Source organism: Miniopterus natalensis, chromosome 1, assembly GCF_054644295.1.
Source record: "Miniopterus natalensis isolate mMinNat1 chromosome 1, mMinNat1.hap1, whole genome shotgun sequence".
Classification (NCBI taxonomy): Eukaryota; Metazoa; Chordata; class Mammalia; order Chiroptera; family Miniopteridae; genus Miniopterus; species Miniopterus natalensis.
The window spans coordinates 18614824-18634795 of NC_142081.1; the positions used below are offsets into that span (position 1 = coordinate 18614824).

Sequence of the window (19972 nt, forward strand, 5' to 3'; positions counted from 1 at the left end):
TCTCTCAGCTTTATCATGAAATGTGGTGTCCAGGCTCCTAGCCAATTGCCAGGTGCCCAGATAGCCGAATTAGAAGGCTGGCTTCCTGCCTTATACTGGAGAAATGCTAGGACTAGCCAATGATCCATTTGCTTTTAATTGTATAGAAAATGCTGTTGCCCCTTTTGTCGTTTCCAGTGACCTGCATTCCAAGCATTTTCTGCTATGGAGTGAGTCTTTTCTAGCGAGGAAACCAAAGGGATTAGCTGAAGCCCCTATTAAAAATGCTTATTCAGATGTGTGGTGAGTCTGCAGGTATAACATTCCCAGTCACCCGTGGGAGTGGCTTGGTTGGGGAGCTGTAGGCAAGGTCTTGCTTACTGCATCGTGCACTTGAAAAGTGGCCTTAAACTGTGATTCTTTGTGGTATGATGAGATAAAATAAACTGACCCTGAAGAATGCAATGACTCTTAAACTGCCATTACTGTGTTTTTAATGAAGCAATACCCAGAGCTCGTCTTTCGGAGCAGTGGTGGGAGGTTGAAGGAAGGGTAAGAGCAAGAGCAGTGCCTCGATGTGCTCAGTGTCCTGCCTTGTTGCCATCCGCGTGGATAAGCGACCCTTCCGTGTATGTGGAGCCTTGAGGCAAGTCACAGTCTGCTTTTTCCAACACAATTCCCAAGCTTCTTATACAAAGCTTTGTTCCCCTTGACCCAGCCTCCCAAGGGAGTGCGGGACTTGTCAATGTTAAGCCAATGGTTGGAATGACAAAAGTCATCCTTAACGGTTCTTCACAGGATACTGATGAAATCACCACAGTCTTGATGATCCCTCTCTGTGTAAAAGTAGCTAACATTAAGAGAAGGGGGAAAGAGTAGAGAAAAAGCTGATGGGGAGCTGAGATCTTACTCTGTTGGCCCATACTTTTCCATTGACCAATTTACCTGTAGCCTGGAATTTGCAAGAGGTGCTGTGATAACCCCTCTCCATTGCTGCAATGCTCATATAATCTGAGAAAGTGAGAGAAGGGGAAATGTCAATAAAAATGTAAGTGATGTGTTAAAATGTCACTCTTTATTTCTCCCTTACCCCCATTACCCTTTTTTGCCAAGTGATTTTTTTTGTTGTTGGATGACTGTAAAGCCATAAATAGTGGGTTGGGATAGGTGTGTGAGTTTTAAGAGTGCACGTCAAGAACTGAAGAGTGTCTGAGGGAGTGACAGCTGCTGGGCTGGGTGAAAAAGGTGAAGAGATTAAGCAAAAAAACACAACCAAAAATCTCATAGACACAAGTGTGGTGATTCCCAGAGGGAAAGGGGGGTGGGGGAGGTAGAAGAGGGTAAAGGGGGGTAAATGGTGAGGGAAGGAGACTTGACTTTGGGTGGTGAACACAGTACAATATACAGATGATGTATTCTAGAATTGTACACTTGAAACCTAAAAATTTTATTAACCAATGTCACCCAAAAATTCAATAAAAATTTTAGAAACTGAAGGCAACTACTTGAGATGACTTAAGAATCATCTCAGCCTGGTCGGCATGGCTCAGCGGTTGAGCATCGACCTAGGATCCATGAGATCGGGGTTCGATTCCCAGTCAGGGTACATGCCCGGGTTGCGGGCTCGATCCCCAGTCGGGGGCGTGCAGGAGGCAGCCGATCAATGACTCATCATTGATGTTTCTCTCTCTCACTTCCTCTCTCTGAAATCAATAAAAAGATTTAAAAAAAAAAAAATCTCATACAAATATATTGGATTGCCCCAATAAAATATTCAGGAAGTTACATCTGCCTTTATTTATCAGCCAATAAGTACTGGGTGCTATTTCTATGCCATGCACTGCACTGAGCACTACCAATAACAGCAGCAAACAGATATGGTTCCTACTTTCTAGTAAACAAATAAGCACGTGAACATAGTATCAGTCATTTTACAAACTGGTAAGTGCCATGAAGGAAGAGTAAAGAACATGGTAAAAGATTGTAACCAGTGTCTGGTTTAGGGCTGGGACAGAAAATGTCTCTGAAGAATGGAGGATTTGAAAGACTGGTTGATGCTCCCTCAGCAAAGGGGAGATGGTGCAGGCCTGCTGCACTGGGCTGTCCTGCCTGGGAGTTTTACCTTAAGCACTGGGGAGAACTAGTGAAAAGTTTAAAGCATTGAGAAAGATAAGCACTCACTCTGGTAGGCATTGACAAGTTCCTAAGATTTATATGGAAATGCAATGCCCTAGAATAGCCAAAACAGAATTTTCAAAAAGAAGTGACACCACCTGATTTCAAAACCCTACAAAGCTACAGTAGCTAAGACTGTGCTGTTGGCATTAGGATAGCCTTTAGAACAATAAAACAGACTAGAGAGTGCAGAAGTAGACCTGCATATATGGTTAGTTGATTTTTGACATAAGTGCCAAGTTAATTCAGTGGGGAAGAAACAGTTGGTCAACTAATGGTGCTGGAACACTTAATGTCTGGGGGGAATCACCTTTGTTGACGTCCAAACCTGTAGAAAATTTTTATGAGTTTGAGCCAAACTGATGACAATTGCTGGGAAGCAAAATCTGAACAAATTGAGAAAAAGCTCTGGAGACTGGCAGTTCGGCAGCTTATTTTATACATAAGAGGAGACATAAGTTTACATGAAATCCATTAATGGTAGATGAAGGGGGCAGGAGAAAGTAAACTGGGGAAATCTCTGGGATTGGATGAAAAGTACAACAGAGAGACATGTACTTGTTTCACATTGGAGGGCACGGGATAGGTAATGAGTAACATTTACAGCAATAGGATGGTGTTCTGGGAACAGATAACAACCAGGGGTTCTATGGTCTCCTGCTCGGGATGTTGTGCCCTGAGGGATCTGGAAAGGAGATTGCTTTGACATTTCAAAGGTATGTTATCTTCTTAGATGGAAAAAGACAAGACAACCTCACGTAAACATTGACCTTTGTCAACATTGACCTTCGTTGAGGAAGCTACAGGCTAGGATGTGACTGTCATGAGCCACTTTTAGTTAGAAATTTTTATGACCAGACCATCCTATGTAGTAACTTGTAGGGCCCACAAGGTTGGCCTCCCCTGAGCTTGTGAGGTTAGTATGTGGCCCCTCTTTTTTTTTAAAAAAAATATATCTATTGATTTTAGAGAGGAAGGGAAAGGAAGAGAGAGATAGAAACATCAGTGATGAGAGAGTCATTCATGGGCTGCATCCCACACACCACCCGCTGGGGATCAAGCACACAACCCCAGGGATGTGCCCTGACCGGGAACCAAACCAAGATCTCCTGGATCATAAGGTCGACGCTCAACTGCTAAGCTACGCCCGGCCGGGCTGTGGCCCCTCTTTTGTCCACAGCTTCAACCCTTACATCATAAATGATAATTAACTCAAAACAAATCAGATCTGAACATAAAATCTAAAATATGAAACTTCTAGGAGAAAATACAAAAGGAAATCTAAGATTGGATAAACCTTAGGGGAGTTAGCCCCGAGGGCCTCAGGGACCCCTGTGTCCAGGCCCTTTTTTTCACACAAGGACATTTTTTCCATTGCTTTTCAGAGAACGTGGAAGGGAAAGAGAAACATCAACACATTGATTGGCTGCCTCCCGCAGGCATCAGCCAGAACCGAACCTGGAACCCTTCAGTCCATGGGCTGACATTCTAACCACTGAGCCAAACCTGTTGGGGGTCCAGCCCCTTTTTGAATACACTTCTCTTACAGCAGGAGAAGGCCTTTGGGCTGGTTTTAGCCTGACTCGAACCTCATTCCCATCCCCTCTCCTGCTCTAAATGCTTGTCTCTGAGATGGAAGAAGCTTACCCTTGACACACCCCAAGCCCACCCCACCAGACTAGGAAAGAGTCTAGGCAGATTGGAATAGGGACCTATTGTCTTGGGCCCTGTTGGAAAGTATCTCCATAGCTGCATACCCTGGAGGACTGGGGAAATGACCAAGGGGGAAGGCTATGGGGAACCAAAACCTCATCCCAGAAAAAAAAAACAAAAAAAACCTTGGGGAGCTTATTATAGAGTTGGAAGTCATTCAGTATCAACCACTTGGCCCCAACATGAACTGAGGGTTGGAGAATTGGGGCGAGCAAACAGGTCTCTAAATTATAACACAATTTTCCAAAGTGGGATGAAATCCCCTATGTTCAATTTTTCATGGCCTTGTACCAAAATAAGGGATTACCAAAAAATAAATAAAAATGTAGGACTACATCCTGAAGAAGGAACCCAGAAAACCAAGTCAGTTTTGCCAATTCTAAATTCAAGACCAGAAGACCCTCCTTGACTTCCTCCCTCCCCGAGGCCAAGTGCTCCTCCGATGCCACCTAATCCTAATGGCCAGTCCTCCCCTGGACAGGATGCTACATCCCCTTCTGATAGCCCTTCGACCCCCTCACCACTCCCCTCACCACTCCATCCCCTCAACCCTGTCCTACAGCTCAGGCCCCAGCCTGGCCAGCACTCATAGTGAGACAAGTTACCAACCTGGGGGAACAGGAGGGTGGTTCTGCCCCAGGGAGGTTCCCAGAGGAGAAAGAGCCTGATGACTGTGTCTTACCCTTTGCCTTTTCAGACCTGTATAATTGGAAGGCACATTCTAAAGAATTAAGAGAAAAACCTTAGGGCTTCCTTAACCTGGTCAGGGGAATACTCCAGACCCACTACCCCACTTGGGCAGATGTCCAGACCCTCTTAAATGTCCTTTTAACAGGACAAGAAAGCCCTAGTCCTTATGAAGGCTGGAGAAGCAGACAAAATTAATAGGGACACTGCAGGTCATCACACCTACCAACCAGGAGCACAAGCCATCCCCAAGATGGATCCTAACTGGGACTTTAGGGACAACACAGGAGAAGGCCGACTTAGACATTTTAGAAATATGATCCTTAAGGGAATACAGGCAGCCGGCAGAAAACCTATTAATTGGAGTCAGATCCAGGAAATCACCCAGGAAGCTAAAGAGAACCCCTCTGCTTGCTTAGAAAGACTTTGGGAATGCCCGTGCATCTACACCAATATAGACCAGACTCTATAGAAGGAAATACAGTAGTTAGGTCCCACTTTATATCACTGAGTGCTCCAGACAGTAGGAGAAAACTGCAAAAATTAGAACCTACCACCTAGACTTCCAGATTGGTGAAATTGACCTTCTGAGTGTTCAACAACCAAGACCTTAAGGTGGAAGCCAAGGAGAACCAAGAAAATAGCCAACATTTTGGCTTTGGAGGTTCAGGGTCAGCCAAGCTCCTGGGAAAGATGGGGCCCACCCTCATGAGGCTCTGTAATACTGGTGAGTTACTCAGGTCCCTGGACAGGGGCACCCCAATGGCCCCAGAGACTTGTGCCCAGCCAGTGTGCCATATGCAAAGAGGAGGGCCATTGGAAAGGATAATACCCCGAAGGAAACTAATTGGACTGCCCATCCCCACAGATGGTGCAGCTGGGAGAAGAAGAGGGATAAAGCGGCTGAAAGTCTCCTCAAAGGCCCTGAGACTTACATTGAGGAGCCCAGGCTGACCCTGACCATCAGGGATAAAAAAGATCAACTTCCTAGTCAACACGGGGGCCACCTACTCAGTCTTGAACACTTGACAGGGCAATATGACCAAGAGGGAATACAAAATAGTGGGGGTAGAAAGAAAGCCAAAAGAGAAAACCATCATCCAACTTCTAAAATGTGACCTGAGCCCGGCCGGGCGTGGCTCAGGGGTTGAGCATCAACCTAGGATCCAGGAGATTGCGATTCAATTCCCGGTCAGGGCACATTCCCGGGTTGCAGGCTCGATCCCCAGTCAGGGGCGTGCAGGAGGCAGCCGATAAATGACTCTCTCATCATTGATGTTTCTCTCTCTCCCTCTCCCTTCCTCTCTCTGAAATCAATAAAGATATATTTGAAGAAAAAAATAAAATAAATAAAATGTGACCTAAATAAAAATATAAGACCAAAACAGCCCACCCCATCCTCATTAAACCGGTACCTTCACTCTTTAGTTTACTGTCTTTACTGTTCCCTCACAGGAGGACTCCTCATGAGACATACCAGCTCATAACACAAGTCCTAAAGCTATGAGCATCCAGGTCCAAACCTTCCTCCTCCCCCTCCTCTCAATCATTATACCGAATTCCTTCTCACAGCCATTTTTTTTTTAACATATCTTTATTGATTTCAGAGAGAGGAAGGAAGAGGGGGGGAGAGAGAGAGAGAGAGAGAGAAACATCAATGATGAGAGAGTCATTGATCGGCTGTCTCCTGCACTCCCCCTGCTGGGGATGGAGCCCAAAACCTGGGTTTGTGCCCCAACCAGGAATCGAACGGCGATCTCTTGGATCCTAGGTCGATGCTCAACCGCTGAGCCATGCCAGCCGGGTGAGCTCCTCATTCTTTTAAAGTCTTTTTTCTTTTTGCTGCTCTGAATGGAAGGGTTGTTTTTCTACCTTGTCTTCCCAATCACTGATCCGATCCTCTGCTTCATCAAGCCTGCTATTTATTCCTTCTAGTGTATTCTTTATTTCAGATATTTTATTCTTCATTTCTGACTGGTCCTTTTCAATGGTGTAGATGTCCTTTTCATGTAGTCGAGCATCCTTATAATCATTATTCTGAACTCTATATCCGATAAATTGCTTACCTCTACTTCATTTACCTCTTCTTCTAGAGAATTCTCTTGTTTCTTCATTTGGGGCCTGTTCCTTTGTCTCCCCATTTTGGGTGCCTGTTTGTGTTTGTTTCTATGTATTAGGTAGGCCTGCTACAACTCCCAGTCTTGGTAGGGTGGCCTGATGTAGTAGGTGACCTGTGGGACCCAGTGGTGCAGTCTTCCTGACCACTAGAACTAGATGCTCTAAGACTGTCCCTTGTGTGTGTTGTGTGGGCCCTCCCGTTGTTATTGAGTCTTGATTGCTATTGGCCTGTTCATGCATGGACTCAACCCTCAAGCTGGCTGAAAGTGAGGCTCAACGCACAACACAGCATGCAGGCTGCTGTGCAGGTGCTGATCACATGAAATGGAATTTGCTTCAGCAGGGTTTGGTGCCTGCCAATATCTCCCTGTGGATATGCTGCTTGTGAAGCTTATTGGATCCTGCTCTGTTGTTGTCTGAAGTTAGCCACTGGGTGTATTGGTCTGGGCCTTTTCAGAGGGACTGTGGTGCAGGCCAATGTCAGACACTGTCTGTGCTTGGCCCTGAGCCACCTGTTGGAGCTATCAGCAATCCACGGCCTGTAGCTCCCTCTGCTGGGCCTGGGTGCATGTGGAAAAGACCAAGCTTTGGACCAGCATCTGCTTTTACTAGTCCCAGGCCCAGGAGCAGGTCAGGCAAAGACTCAAAGCAACCCAGGGATCTGCATCTTCCTGCAGGCTGTCTGTTAGCCTCAGTCACTTAATGAGCCTTCAGCTATAGTCCTCAGCAGGTTGTAAACTCCACAGGGTGGGGCAAGAGGGATTCCAATGTGGGGGGCTATTGCTTCCCCCCAGGCTAATGTTCCATGGATGGAAAAGGTCTGCTTGAGAAAGATGTCTTCTGCAGTGTGGGGGAACGAATCAGCACAGGGACCCTGGTGGCTGTCTTCTAAGCTCTCACCCAAAGCCACCAACCCCAGACTCTCCTCACACAGCTCTAGCCCACTCTGCCTTCCCTCTGCTGGAGCCCAAGGTGAGTGGTTGCAAACGAAATTTTGTGCATTGGTTCTTTAGGAGCATTTCCAGCTGTCTCTCCCTGACGGACAGAAACCCAGCTGTTTTTCACAGCCAGATGTTATCTGGGCACCTTTCCCAGTTCTGGTGCTCTGGGCTGGGAAGCCGGTTTTGGGGTGTAGGCCCCAGACTTCTCAGGGGGAATCCCTTGCAGTTGAGATCTCCCTCCGGACCTTCAGCTGCTGCCTGTGGGAGCCCAGCCAGCCCTCTTGCACCTCCGCACTTCCTACCGGTCTCGATATGGCCTCCTCTTTAATTCCTTGGTTATGAGGGTGCTCTCTAGCTCGTCTTCAGTTGGTTATTCAGGATGATTTTTCTATATTTTAGTTGTAATTCCAGTTTGGCCCTGGGAGGAGGTTAATGTAGCTTCCACCTAATCTACCACCATGTTGGACTCCCCACTTGGCTCACCTCATTAATATTCAGAAACCTAAGATGCCAATTTAACCTGGCCAACAACTACCTAATTACCACCCCTTATGCTTTCTGGGAATAACCCTGGTACAGTTTGACCCATGGAAGTCATGGGACCCTTCAGAAGAATCCTCGTTGGTTAGCATTAAAATCCAACACATTTAGACTTGGGTTTAGGGAGATACGGGGGTGGGCAAAAGTCGGTTTACAGTTGTAATACAATAATTAATAAAAAACATTATAAGAATAAACTGTGTTTCGCATACTGACAACTGTAAACCGACTTTTGCCGACCCCTTACGACTGCAATTTCACTTAAGGGCACAGGGAATTTCTGGCTACGAGATACTAATCCTATCCTCACCCTGCCCAATGGTGACAAGAGATCTGTAGTGTCATTACGGTAGTCCCTGAAGGGGACTTAACACATCTAGGGTTGTCAGGAGAAATCTCCAGTCTCACCTCCTTTCTGTCCACTGCATTAAAAAAACAAACTAACTAAAAAAACAAAAATGAAAAACAAAGAAACCTGGAGAGAGAGAAAAGCCTGTGCCCTTAAGAGAGGGACACATGAATAAATAAACCCATTCTTTTCAAACTCCAAGTCTGATGCAAAAGTTTGATGAAAGACAAAATATTAGGTTGGATTCAAAAATAGTTTTACAAAAAAAAAAAAAAATCCTGAAAACAAAAATAAAAACAAGGTGTCCTCTCATTTAGTCTAGTAAAAGCAATATGGTGTAGCAGGCGCTCAGAGGCTAGGTTTCTGTTGGCTAACATTAGTGTTAACATGTCACAGGCATCTGACTAGGTTCAATCATATGACACTGCTAGCATCTGACCTTTTTTGACCCAAAAATGGCAACTTTATATAGTTCATCCTAATATAAGTTCTTAACATAGATTCTCAGTTGCTTCTCACAACTGAGTCTTAAGTACCCTCCCCCCCCACCCACACGCACACTTTTACGATGACAGATGCACAGAGAAGTCCAAGAACTTGTCCAATAAGATCAAGCTCTTGGGAAATGGCAGAAGCCAGACTCCAACCTGCGGCCGCCTGCAGACCCAGGCCCTGATTCCTGCGATGCAACTCTCCAGAACACTGCAGAGCCCCGGGCTGTGCTGTGGGGACAGAAGTGGCTTCTCAGAAATGAGCCCAGTCCCCCAAGAGCTTCGTCGGGGGAAGCCAGGTCGTCCCGCGGCCGGTTTCGCGGCCAGCCTTCCCAGCGCCCCGGCATCGGCTCTGCCTGCCCTGAAGCGCGGGCGGACCTCGCGCTCCCGCGTCTCCCGACGCCCCTGCTGCTCGCAGCCCGCCCGGACCCCGCCCCGCTCGCCCGCGCCGCCGAGCGCCTGTTCCCTGATGTCACTGCCCCGAGTTCCTGATCTTTATCACAAAACTGAGGTTTGCGTGGGGGTCCCTGCCCTGGGGAGGGCGGCGTGCCACCGCCACATCCAGAGTAAAACAGGTGGCAGCCCGCAGCAGGGCAGGGTCCCCCACGCTCCCTCCGGGGCTTTCACCTGTGGGGACTGAAGAAGCACTAACTCTCTCCCTCCCGCCCTCTAAGGCCGTCTAGTTGGGCTACTAGCCAGATTCACAGAGGCGGGTTACCAGGAGGAAACACGAGCATGGGGAACTCACCCAAGCGCCAAGTCCAAGGACCCCGAAGCAACACGGGGTGTGTGGGACATTCGGGGCCACGGAGCGCGGTGGGGGTCTTGGGTGTCAGAATGAGACCGGGGGGCAGGGGCGGAAGCGCGGGCCCCCGGGTAGCGAACAGGCCCTGCCCCGGCCCGTTTACCGCCGGAGCCAGTGGGGCTGCGGCCGCGCCCCGGCGCCTTCCCAGAGCAGGTGTTTCTGCTTCCATCTCGTGGCAGGACAGGGAGGGATACAAAGGATCGTTTTACGCTGCTTCTTAATAAGCAGCTTAAAAATCAAGGTCCCAAAAGGGAGCCTCGGGGTGGCCGGCGCGGGCTCCCTTCGGCCCTCCGCCCGGGCCCCTAGCTCTCCGGGCGCCTGGGAAAGCGGCGCCCGCGGCAGGTGTCTGCCGGCTCCGCCCCAGCAGGGGAGCAGCGAGGGGCGGGGGCACTTCCAGGCCCCCTCCCCGAGCCACCCGACCTGGAGTCCTAAGTGAACACCTCTCTGTTGGTTTACTCAGGACTGCGGGGCACCCCTCGCGCGCCAGGCCGCGTCCCCGGACCCCGGGAGCCCCGCCCGGGCTGGAGCGCGCCGGCCGCGGGCGGCTAACGCCGGGGCGCGGGAATCTGCTCGGGGCTGCGCCGGCCGCGGGGCGCGCACCGGGCCGGAGCGGGCAGATCAAAGGGGGGCCGACCGGCGCGCGTCCGGGGGGCGGGGGCGCCCCCGGCGCTGACCCCGACGGACAGCCGCGCGGGCGTCGGTGCCGGGGCGCGGGCAGCAGAGGGCGGGGCGCCCGCACCCCCGCCGCGGGGCCGAGCCGCACCCCCCCCGGGCTCCCCGCCCCTGGAGGCCCGGAGCCTACAAAGTCCCCGGAGCGGGTGCGGAGGCCCAGAGGCGCGGGAGCAGCGGGCGCGGGAGAGACGATGCCTCGGCTCCCGGGCACCGCGGGGCTCTTCTTCGGCGCCGCGCTGCTGGCGGCGCTGCTGGCGGCGGGGCAGGGGCTCCCCGAGAAGGAGCCGCGGGGACCCGGGCCCTGGCCCCGGCGCCAGGCGCGGCTGGCGGAGGTGAGCGGCGGGGCGCGGGGCTCGGCGCTCGGCCCCCTCCCCGCCCGCTCGCTCCATCCAGAGGCGGGGCCGGGGGCAGGGGCGCGCGGCCTCAGAGCCCCGGCTCCCCGCGGCGCAGCTCGCGAGGTGGGGAGCTCCGCCTCGGCTCGGCGCGGCGCGGCGCTGGGGCAGACGCCCGGGCGGTCCGGCTTCCCCGGGGCGCCTCGCCGCGAGCGCGCGCGTCTCGGGGGCGCGGAGGGACGGGGTCCGCGCGGGGCGCTGTGCCCGCCGCGGGCCGGGGCTGCGGAGGGTCACGCGGTCGAGGCGCAGCCTCTTGAAGCAAATCTGCGAAGGGTCTGAGCCCTTTGGGCGCGAACTGAGGCGAGGTAAGGTGGGTCCTCAGCCTGCCGGCTGTGGGTAGCCCGCCGCGGACCTTCGCGTGACTATGACCTTGGAAAGCAGCCGAGGTCATCACGACAGGGCCGAGACCTTGAGGAGTGGTGTTAGGCATGGAGAGAAACCATAGTTGTCGAAAGCTGTGTCTGCTGTCACGGGGTCAACCGTCCAGCTGTTCCTCGGACTGGGGACTGGGGTGGACATTCATCCCCATGGGCACAAAACCTGCTGGACTTGTTCCAAGGGAGGCGGGAGTGGTCTCGGGCTTGATTCCCGGTCAAGGGCACATACCTGGGCCGCCGGTCGGGCACGTGCGTGTGGAGGCAGCCAACTGCCGTGTCTCTCTCACATCGCTGTTTCTCTCCCTCGCCCTCTCCCCCCTCCCTTCCTCCCTTCCACTCTCTCTAAAAATCAATGGAAAAAAATATCCTCCAGTGAGGATTAACAACAAAAATGAGGGGCCGAGTCATCTCCTGCACAGCAAAGGTGCAGGTTAAGGAATTGTTGAGAGAGCGCAGCCTGCTATTCTAAGGGCCTCGGGTGAAACGTCAGAAAGGACCAATTCCAAGACCTTTGTGAAGAAACCGGGGAATATAAACCCACCAGATCTAAAGGCGTAGGATGGCTGAGGGGTAGTGAGCATTCCCGGGCCTTGCAGAGTCGGTTCAGAGACTTTACATGATGTCATTTCATTGTCACGCCATTCAGACTTGGGCATTATTCCCACTTTCCAGATGAGAAAACTGAGGCGCAGAGATGTTAAACCTAGCTGGGATTGCGAGCCAGGTTTGCAATTTCAGGAGCTGCACTGGGGATCTTATGGTCTCCTTTTGCATGCCATGCCCCAGCCCGCTCATCCAAGGCCTTGAAAAGTTTCGAAATCATTAGCATCGAGAACAAAATATGCCACCCGCTCTCTGGGCAGGCCTGTTGCTGAGCCTCAGTTTACTCCTACAGCCCAATGGAAATTCGGGAACCCGTTCTGTCAGATGGCTTGCTGGGTGTGAAAGCACAGGACAGATACGTGGGTGGCACGGTCGTTGCAAGGGGCTGGGACCAGGCACTTTGTTACAAGGGTGCTGGCTAGGCAAAGAATGACACAGCTCCGCCTTGGGTGTCTTCCGTTTTAATTAAGATCAGAACAGTACCCAACAGCCACCGTGCCTAGCATTTTGTGTTTCTTGTCTTGTTTTCATTTTAGGGGTGAGAAAACTGACAGTGGACCCAATAACTAACCTACAGTTAGGCAGCTAGTAAGCGGTGAGCCAGGATCCAGGCCCAGCTTTGCTTAATTCTAGAGCCCTGGGCACTAGTCCTGGCACCCACCAGCTCCTAGGCAGGTAAGGGAAGACCTTGGGGTGGGGGGAAGGGGTGGTGGGGACTTTGGCAGAGCTTGGACCATGCTATTAGTGCATGTTAGAGGGTATGGAGATCAGAATGGGCAAGAGAAGAACTGAGAGGACAGCTCTTCCAGGCTGTAGGGACTGTCCTGCATGAAGGGTCAGAGCTGGGGAGGTTCCTGCAGCAGCAACAGACTGAGTCTCCAGGGAAGAAAGCACTTTGTGCCCTGGCCAGTGTGGTTCAGTGGGTTAGGCGTTGTCCATGCACCAAAAGGTTGCTGGTTGGATTCCCAGTCACAGCACATGCCTGGGTTGTGGGCTTAATCCCCAGTAGGGGGCATATAGGAGGCAGCCAATCCCATCGCTGTTTCTGTCTCTCCCCCTCTCCCTTCCTCTCTCTAAAAAAAACCCAAAACAATAAAAACTGAAGAGCTGAGCACAGAGGAAGGACCCTCCAAGCCTGGGGCCATCTTGCACGGGGTAGGGGTGCTTAGCACTTCGGTCCTGGTCCATTGTTCAGCCAGTTGCCTGGCACCGGCTGGATTGCAGGAGGGCTGTTGTGCGTTGAAAGGTCTCACCTTCCAGGTGGGTGACACCAAGAAGCAGGTATTTTCCTGAAGCTTGGCCTTCTTGGGTTGGGGTCTCTGTAGCCCAACCAGTGGATTCAGTGAGTGTCAGAAGGGGAACTGCAGTCCAGGCCTGCGTGCTGCCGAGCCTGTGGCTGTGCCTTGTTTTCCCTTCTGACCATTCTTCTCGCTCTTGGAGTTCAGAACCACAGGAAAGCTGGTTGAGGGAGAGAGGGAAGGACAGCAATGGGCAGGCGCCCAGAGGCGCGGCTGCTCGTGGTCCCAGGCAAGTCCCCAACCTCCCTGGATCTCAGTCTCCTAATCTCACTCCTCCCCTTGGCTTCTCATTGGGTTGTTAGGAGGATCAAAGGGAAAGATGAACTTGAAAAGCTGAACATCCGTTTCTAGTGTTTTGTTCATTCACCACACTCAGCACCCCAGAGTGGCAGGCATGGAACTGGAAGGCCCCTGGAGTTGCAGAGCACAAGGGTTAAGAGCAGGGTCCAGCCAGACCACCTGCCTCACATCCTGCTCCGCCGGCCCCCTCTGCAACCCCAAGCCAGTTACTTTGCCTCTCTGATCCTCGATTGACTCCTCTCTGAGGTGGGGAAGATGCTCGTACCTGCCCGAAGGAGGATTGGAGTCAATACATACAGGGTGCCTGGCAGGACCCGCTGCGTGGTTTGTACGGCCTGTGGTTTGTGCGGGGCCTCCCAGCATTCATGATGGATACAGCAGTGCATTAAACCAGGCGCAGGACCCTGGGCAGGTACACGGGCAGGTACACGGGTCTCACAGGACCAGCCAGCCCTGGTGCTTGGAGCATGGCTGTCAGTAGTCCTCTCATTACAGGGATTTGCTTTGAGGGTGGGCTGGGCTAGGCCGGTCCCCACCTGCGTGGATGGTGAAGTCCAGCCCCTGCCTGGGCCCCTGGGCCTCTAGCCTGGCTGTTGGTGCTGGGTCTGCAGCACCTCCTGGGAGGCCGCGGTGACTGTGTGCGCGCCTGGCTCTGTGTGGATGGCGGGGCCTCAGCAGCGGGGAGGGGAGGTGCCGGCCTGCCCCTGGCAACTGGATTTCATTATCCAGAACAAGTGCCTGACCGAGGTGGAGAGAAGGGAGAAGGGGAAACTGTGAGGAGCTGGGCCGGGTTAGCAGGCAGGCTCGCGCAGCGCAGGGAGGGTTTGTGCGGATGAGGGCTCTTGCGTTAGCTGGAAACGCGTGGGTCAGGGCTGCTGGGCAAGCCTGGGAGGGTACTCGCAGGTCTGTGTGTGTATGTGAGAGAGAGCGAGACACACACACACAGAGAAAATGGAGAGATATCTCGGGAGAGGCATGCCCTGCTTTTCGAAAGCTCACATTACACCACTTCACTCTTACAGGAGACTCACATTAGTACCTACTTTTGCTAACCCCAAAACATCCTCCCCCTCTCCCCCTTAGGCCTCAGCCTCCCCAGACCCCAGCTCTCCTAGGGAAGAGGAGACCCCACTGCTCCCAGGAACCGGCCCCCAAAAGGCAGCCCTTCCTGGGACCCAGGAGGACACTCCCCTGCTGCTGGAGCTGCAGAAGCTGCCAGGATTGGCCAACACAGACTTGAGTACCCCGAACCCCAATATCCAGGTGAGAGCTACAGAAGGGCCACCACCCAGCGAACACCTGGACAGGAGCTGGGCTCAGTGGCTCAGCTCTGAGGTCAGGCGTCCTGTCCTGTATTCCTTGGAGGGCGCAGGTCCTGTGAGGGGTTGAAGTTGACTCCCGATGCTGTCCCTGGGGAGTTGTAGGGGGAGCACCTGCTTCTCTGCTTTTAAGCTGCAGACCAAGAGCAACTCATGTGGCTCCTAGTCCATAGCAAGGGACAAACAGTGCCAACCTGGCAGGGCTGTCATGGGACCAAAAGAACAGAGAATGCTTCTTGAGCTGCAGGGGATTCCAGAAATCTCCGGGAAGCCTTGTGGGAAAGCCTGAAGGTCTGATCCCCACCCAGGCCCAGCCCCTTACTGCAGTGCCCTGAAGGGGGGCTCGAGTTCGGTGGGTAGGGGACTGCCACCAGAGCGGCCAGTGGAATTCCGGTTCACGTACTCCACTGCCAGTTCCGAATCCCTAATGGTAGTAAGCCTGCATTTTTGTGTAGCATCTACAGTTACAAAACACATTTACCAAAAGAAAAGTGTAGGATGTAACTGTAACATTGTTTAAAAGTATATGCGTGTGCCTAGATGTGTGCGCACGTGTATACGTAAAACCTGGAAAGTTAGTCACCAAAATAGTATCTGTCAGCGATGGAATATGGGCAACGCTCACTCGCTTCTTTATATTTCTCTGTTTTCCCCCCAAATTTTGTTGAGTGACCTCAGATTAATTTATAATAACCCCAAGGGATGTTTTTAAAGCTCTCTTTGACATACATGATTTCATTTCCCCTCCACAATGTGGCGAAAGAGACCCCTCTTCGCCCCCTGGGGGCCGCCCTGGGGATTTGCTGTCCTGGTTCTACCAGGAGGAAATGGAAGCTCAGGGCTGTTAGTAGCCCCCGAGGCTGTGCAGCCTACGGGCGGATGAAGCCAAAATTCATTGTCCCCATCTCTTACCACTAGTGGGTCTCTGCCCTGGCACATGTGAGAGCCGCCATGCCTGGCCCCACCTGAGACCAGTTAAACCCATGTCTGTGGTAGGGTTGGGGAGTCAGGAACCTCCAGGGGACTGATACACTGCCAGGTCTTAGGCTGTGACCCCAGGTGCCCTGGGAGGCCAGGAAGGCCTGTCATCCCCCTGCCTGTCATCTCCCTCTTGTTGGTGTCCAGCCCGAGCCCTCCCTCACTTACCAGCCTGGATTCTGTCTCCCTGCAGGTGAGCACTGAGGCGATGGAGGACACCCAGGCCAAGGTGGAGGGGGACTTGCTGGCCGAGGCAAGTCGTCACTGGCCCCAAGGTGCCCCCAGCTGGCTAACCGCCAAGGAGGCCTCCTGGCCCCTCCTCTGGGGCTACCTGCGGGATGAGAGGGCGAGGTCCAGTCTCAGCGGCAAAGTCCCAAGGAGAAAGGAGGAAGGAGGGAAGGACTCCTTTTCAGAGTACCGTGAGAGCAGCGATGAGAAGGAGGACGAGTTCAGTGGAACCATAGGCATCTGGAAGCGGGGCTCGCTGTCCTCCAGCTTTTTGGCCTTCAAGGACCTCAACAGTAAGCACCCCCATCTTGGCATCCCTGGCTGCTACCAGGGAGGGCTGAGAGTTCCTGGGCAGGGGCAGCTGGGGACCCAGGAGCTTAGGCCTGTACAAACACCATCATCAGCTAAATAGTAGCATCACCCATAGCTTGCAAAGTTTTTCCCCCCAAGCATTTGACCCCCACAATAGCCCTGAGGTCCCCTAAGCAAAACAGACATTTATTAATATTATATATATCCCTATCTATCAGTTTCCAGTAAATTGGGAAATATTATAAATCCTACCACTCACAACTGACTTCGTTTTCAGACTGTGTGGGTTTGAACCCTGACTCTGCCACTTACCAGCTGAATGACATTAGGCAAGTTACTTAACCTCTCTGTGCCTCAGTTCCTTCCTCTATAAAATGGAGAATGGCACAACCCTTACTACTGGGATTGGGTGTAGAGGGTATTGAGTCAGTTGATGCATTTAAAGTGCCAGCATGTAGTAAACACAGTATTGGCTATTTTTATTTTTTTATTAGAAAACAGTATAATACAGTCTGTTCAGAAAATATCACAGAAAGCCTGCCAACCCCGCATGACAGCCATTTTTATTTTTGCATGTTGTAGTTCGGGACTTCCCTGGGTGCAGACCACATTATGCATATTTGCAGCCATTCTCCCCAGAGCTTGTTGCTTCATCGTTGAATGGCGGTGCCTATGATTATGATTAAGACTAAGTTATAGTAGCCTTTTCCCAATTTTACCAAAGTAGTATAAACTAGGAGGCAGCATTTTCATGACTTTCAGCTTTTCTTCCGTTAATTGTCCTTAAACTCTTGGTGCCAGCCTGCTCGGGCCTGCCTGGAAAGTGAAGAGAGTACTTGCTATGTCATTACGCTGAGGGATCCACAGAGAGCCCTGGGTCCCAGGCCCTGCACAGCCAGAGGGCCATGGGTGCAGTCAGGGGTGTTTCAGGTCTCTCACCAGGCCCAGGTCCCTAACGTGGGCAGCAGGGACATTCTTTAATACCCTCTGTGACAGGAGAGTATTGCCATCCTGGGTTTTGACTGATATAAAAACTGTATATGAGCTCAGAGATGGAGGGAGACTTGCTTAAGGTCACAGCTACAGTGGTCAGGTGGCCTCCAGCCCAGATACCTTTTCCTCTTTGTTGCTGTGTTGACATAGAGTATGTGGCCGCGGGTTGTGCCATCTCTGTAGGGCCACCTCCTGCTTTTTATGAGAGGGGCTGAAATGTAGCCCCTGCTCCGTCCACTGGGCTTGGGGCCCTGCCACATGCTGCACCCTGTGGCTGTGCTCACTCACCCCCGGCTCCCTGCCTTTACCCAGGTGACAAGCCTCAAGAGGAGTGGAGCCCCTGGTCTCCTTGCAACGCGAGCTGTGGCAGTGGCACCCGGCAGAGGACTCGGTCCTGTGGCTACGGCTGCACCGCCACCGAAGACGAGGATTGCGACCTGCCCCCCTGTCCTGGTGAGATGAGCCGCAGCTCCTGTGTGGGGAGTGGCTTACACGCTGGGCTTGATCCCCTGGGAATGTGGACGCGTGAGCCCTGTACCAGGGAGAGGAGATGCAGGGAGCTCTCAAACGTGGTGGCCCTGCCTTGTCCCAGATGCTATGGACACCCAGAGCCTAGTGAGGGCTGGGCTTCCCCATCGGGACTTGGGGTGCCACTAGCCTGGCCTCTCTTCCCAAAGGCACCCAGGACGAGGACACCTCGGGTTCACCCAGTGAGGAGCCCCCGGCTACCGATGTGCCAGATTCAGGTCAGTGTGGGGCTAGGCCCTGTCCCTGGGGGTGTGGGGCAGGACCTCTCTCGGGAGGGTGGAGCAGCATTTCACAGGCAGGAATCTCGCTTCCATCTTCCACCTTGAAGGTTATCCTCCCCAGCAAGGGGGCCCTAGCATTTCTGAAGCCCCTAGACAGGCCCATTGGCCTCTCCCAGCCTGAAATTCCTGCTGGGAAGGTCTTGATGGGAGCCCAGAGCTTGGAGACCATCCCGTGGACATATTCTCCCTGGCAGCAGGATGAAAAGGGGACATTCTGGCTTCTACTCCTGGGTCACCCGTGGAGACTCCTGGGCAGGCTTTGTCTGGGAAGGGGGTGCCCTCAGAAATGGGTCAGGATCCAGAACTCCAGGACTGCTCCTTCCAGCAGCTTGGAGCAGGCCAGGCTTTCACCAGCATACTCAGTCTCACCTGGACCTTGCAAGGAGCCAGGAGGCTGTGGACAGCCCCCTTTGCAGATGAGGCCTCTGCTCAGTGCTGCAGGAGCTCAATATTGTATCAGGTGTCAGAAGCCACATCTCCCGAGATAGAGAGGTGGGGGAGGGCAGCATAGACAGAGGGGGCCATTGGGGGCCCAGAGGGGCAGAGCAACTCACCCCAGGTCATATGGCCTGAGAAAGGCGGAGTTAAAAACAATAATGGGCCAGTGGATAAAATACGGGGTGGGGCAAAAGTAGGTTTCCAGTTGTGAATTTGCAGAGCAGTTTATTTTTGTATTATTATTTATTAATTATTGTGTTATTTTCCATACGAACAACTGGAACCCTACTTTTGCCCCTCCCTGTATTGAAACATTTTCTTACCAATTGGTTTAAACTGCTCTCCCTTCCCTACCCACCCCACTCCTTCCCCAGGATCTTTCCTACATTTTGCAGGGGCAGGGAACCTCTGGCCCTGTCAAGGCAACCACAGGTGGGACTTGAACTTCAGTAAATCTAGGAGCTTTTTTCATAACAACAATAATTTTGTATGGCCTGTGAATGATTTTATAAATATCCAAATAGCCCCCTGCAGAAAAAAGGTTCCCCACCCTTGAAAAAGGAACACCTTAGCGGAGCAGGGGGCATCTAGGCCCCTCCTCCAGCCCCATGGCCAGTGTCTGTTTTAAACCGTGGCCTCTTGCTTCAGGTTGCCTGGGTGTTGTGCGGGAGCCCCTGTCTGCCAGCAGTGCAGGCCAGGTCAGATTGCCCCAGCTTTGGTGTGGGTCCTTCTCCTGCCCCTAAGGCCTTACCCAGCCCCACCTTTGCACCAGCTGGGGCTCTGGCCTCCTCTCCACGCACTGGCCCCTGATCAGCCCCAACCACACCACACCAAGGGGCTGACCCAGCTCCCCCCACTTCCCTGCCCTCTGCAGATGTGGACCCCTGTGAGAAGTGGCTGAACTGCAAGAGCGACTTCTTAGATAAGTACCTGAGCCAGGTGCTGCAGGACCTGCCCAGTTGCCCATGCACATACCCACTAAAGGCTAGGAACCAGGACGTGAGCTTGTGGGACAAGCGGAAGGGCCGCAGCTTCCAGTGGAGGGACGCCAGCGGCCCCAAAGAGCGGCTGGATATCTACCATCCCTCGGCGGACTCCTGCCTGCGCTCCCGGCTGTCCCAGAACAGCACCACGCTGGCCGCCCAGCACTGCTGCTACGACTCCAGGCACCGGCTGCTGACCCGAGGCAAGGGCGCTGGCACCCCTAACCTCATCAGCACGGAATTCTCACCCGAACTGCACTTCAAGTTGGACAGGCTGCCCTGGATCATGTGTAAGGGGGACTGGAGCCGCTACCACTCTGTGCGGCCCCCCAACAATGGCAGGGTCTGTGCCGTAAACCCTTCTCAGAGGGAGTACCTGTCCCAGCTGCAGGAGGCCGAGGAATACTGAGAGGGCTGCCGTGCTGGGGCACTCTCCTGGCAGGCCCCTCACCCTGCCCCTGCCCCTGCCCCT

At 52.9% G+C, this 19972-nt stretch overlaps 1 protein-coding gene across 1 annotated transcript; it reads left to right on the forward strand.

The window, feature by feature from the left end:
• The first annotated feature begins 10661 nt into the window (after positions 1-10661).
• ISM2 (isthmin 2) lies at positions 10662-19909 on the forward strand. The gene is made up of 6 exons (XM_087813875.1): positions 10662-10802; positions 14524-14703; positions 15931-16258; positions 17583-17723; positions 17948-18016; positions 19392-19909. The coding sequence occupies exons 1-6, from the start codon at positions 10662-10664 to the stop codon at positions 19907-19909; spliced, it is 1377 nt and encodes a 458-aa protein (XP_087670001.1).
• Positions 19910-19972: the final 63 nt, after the last annotated feature.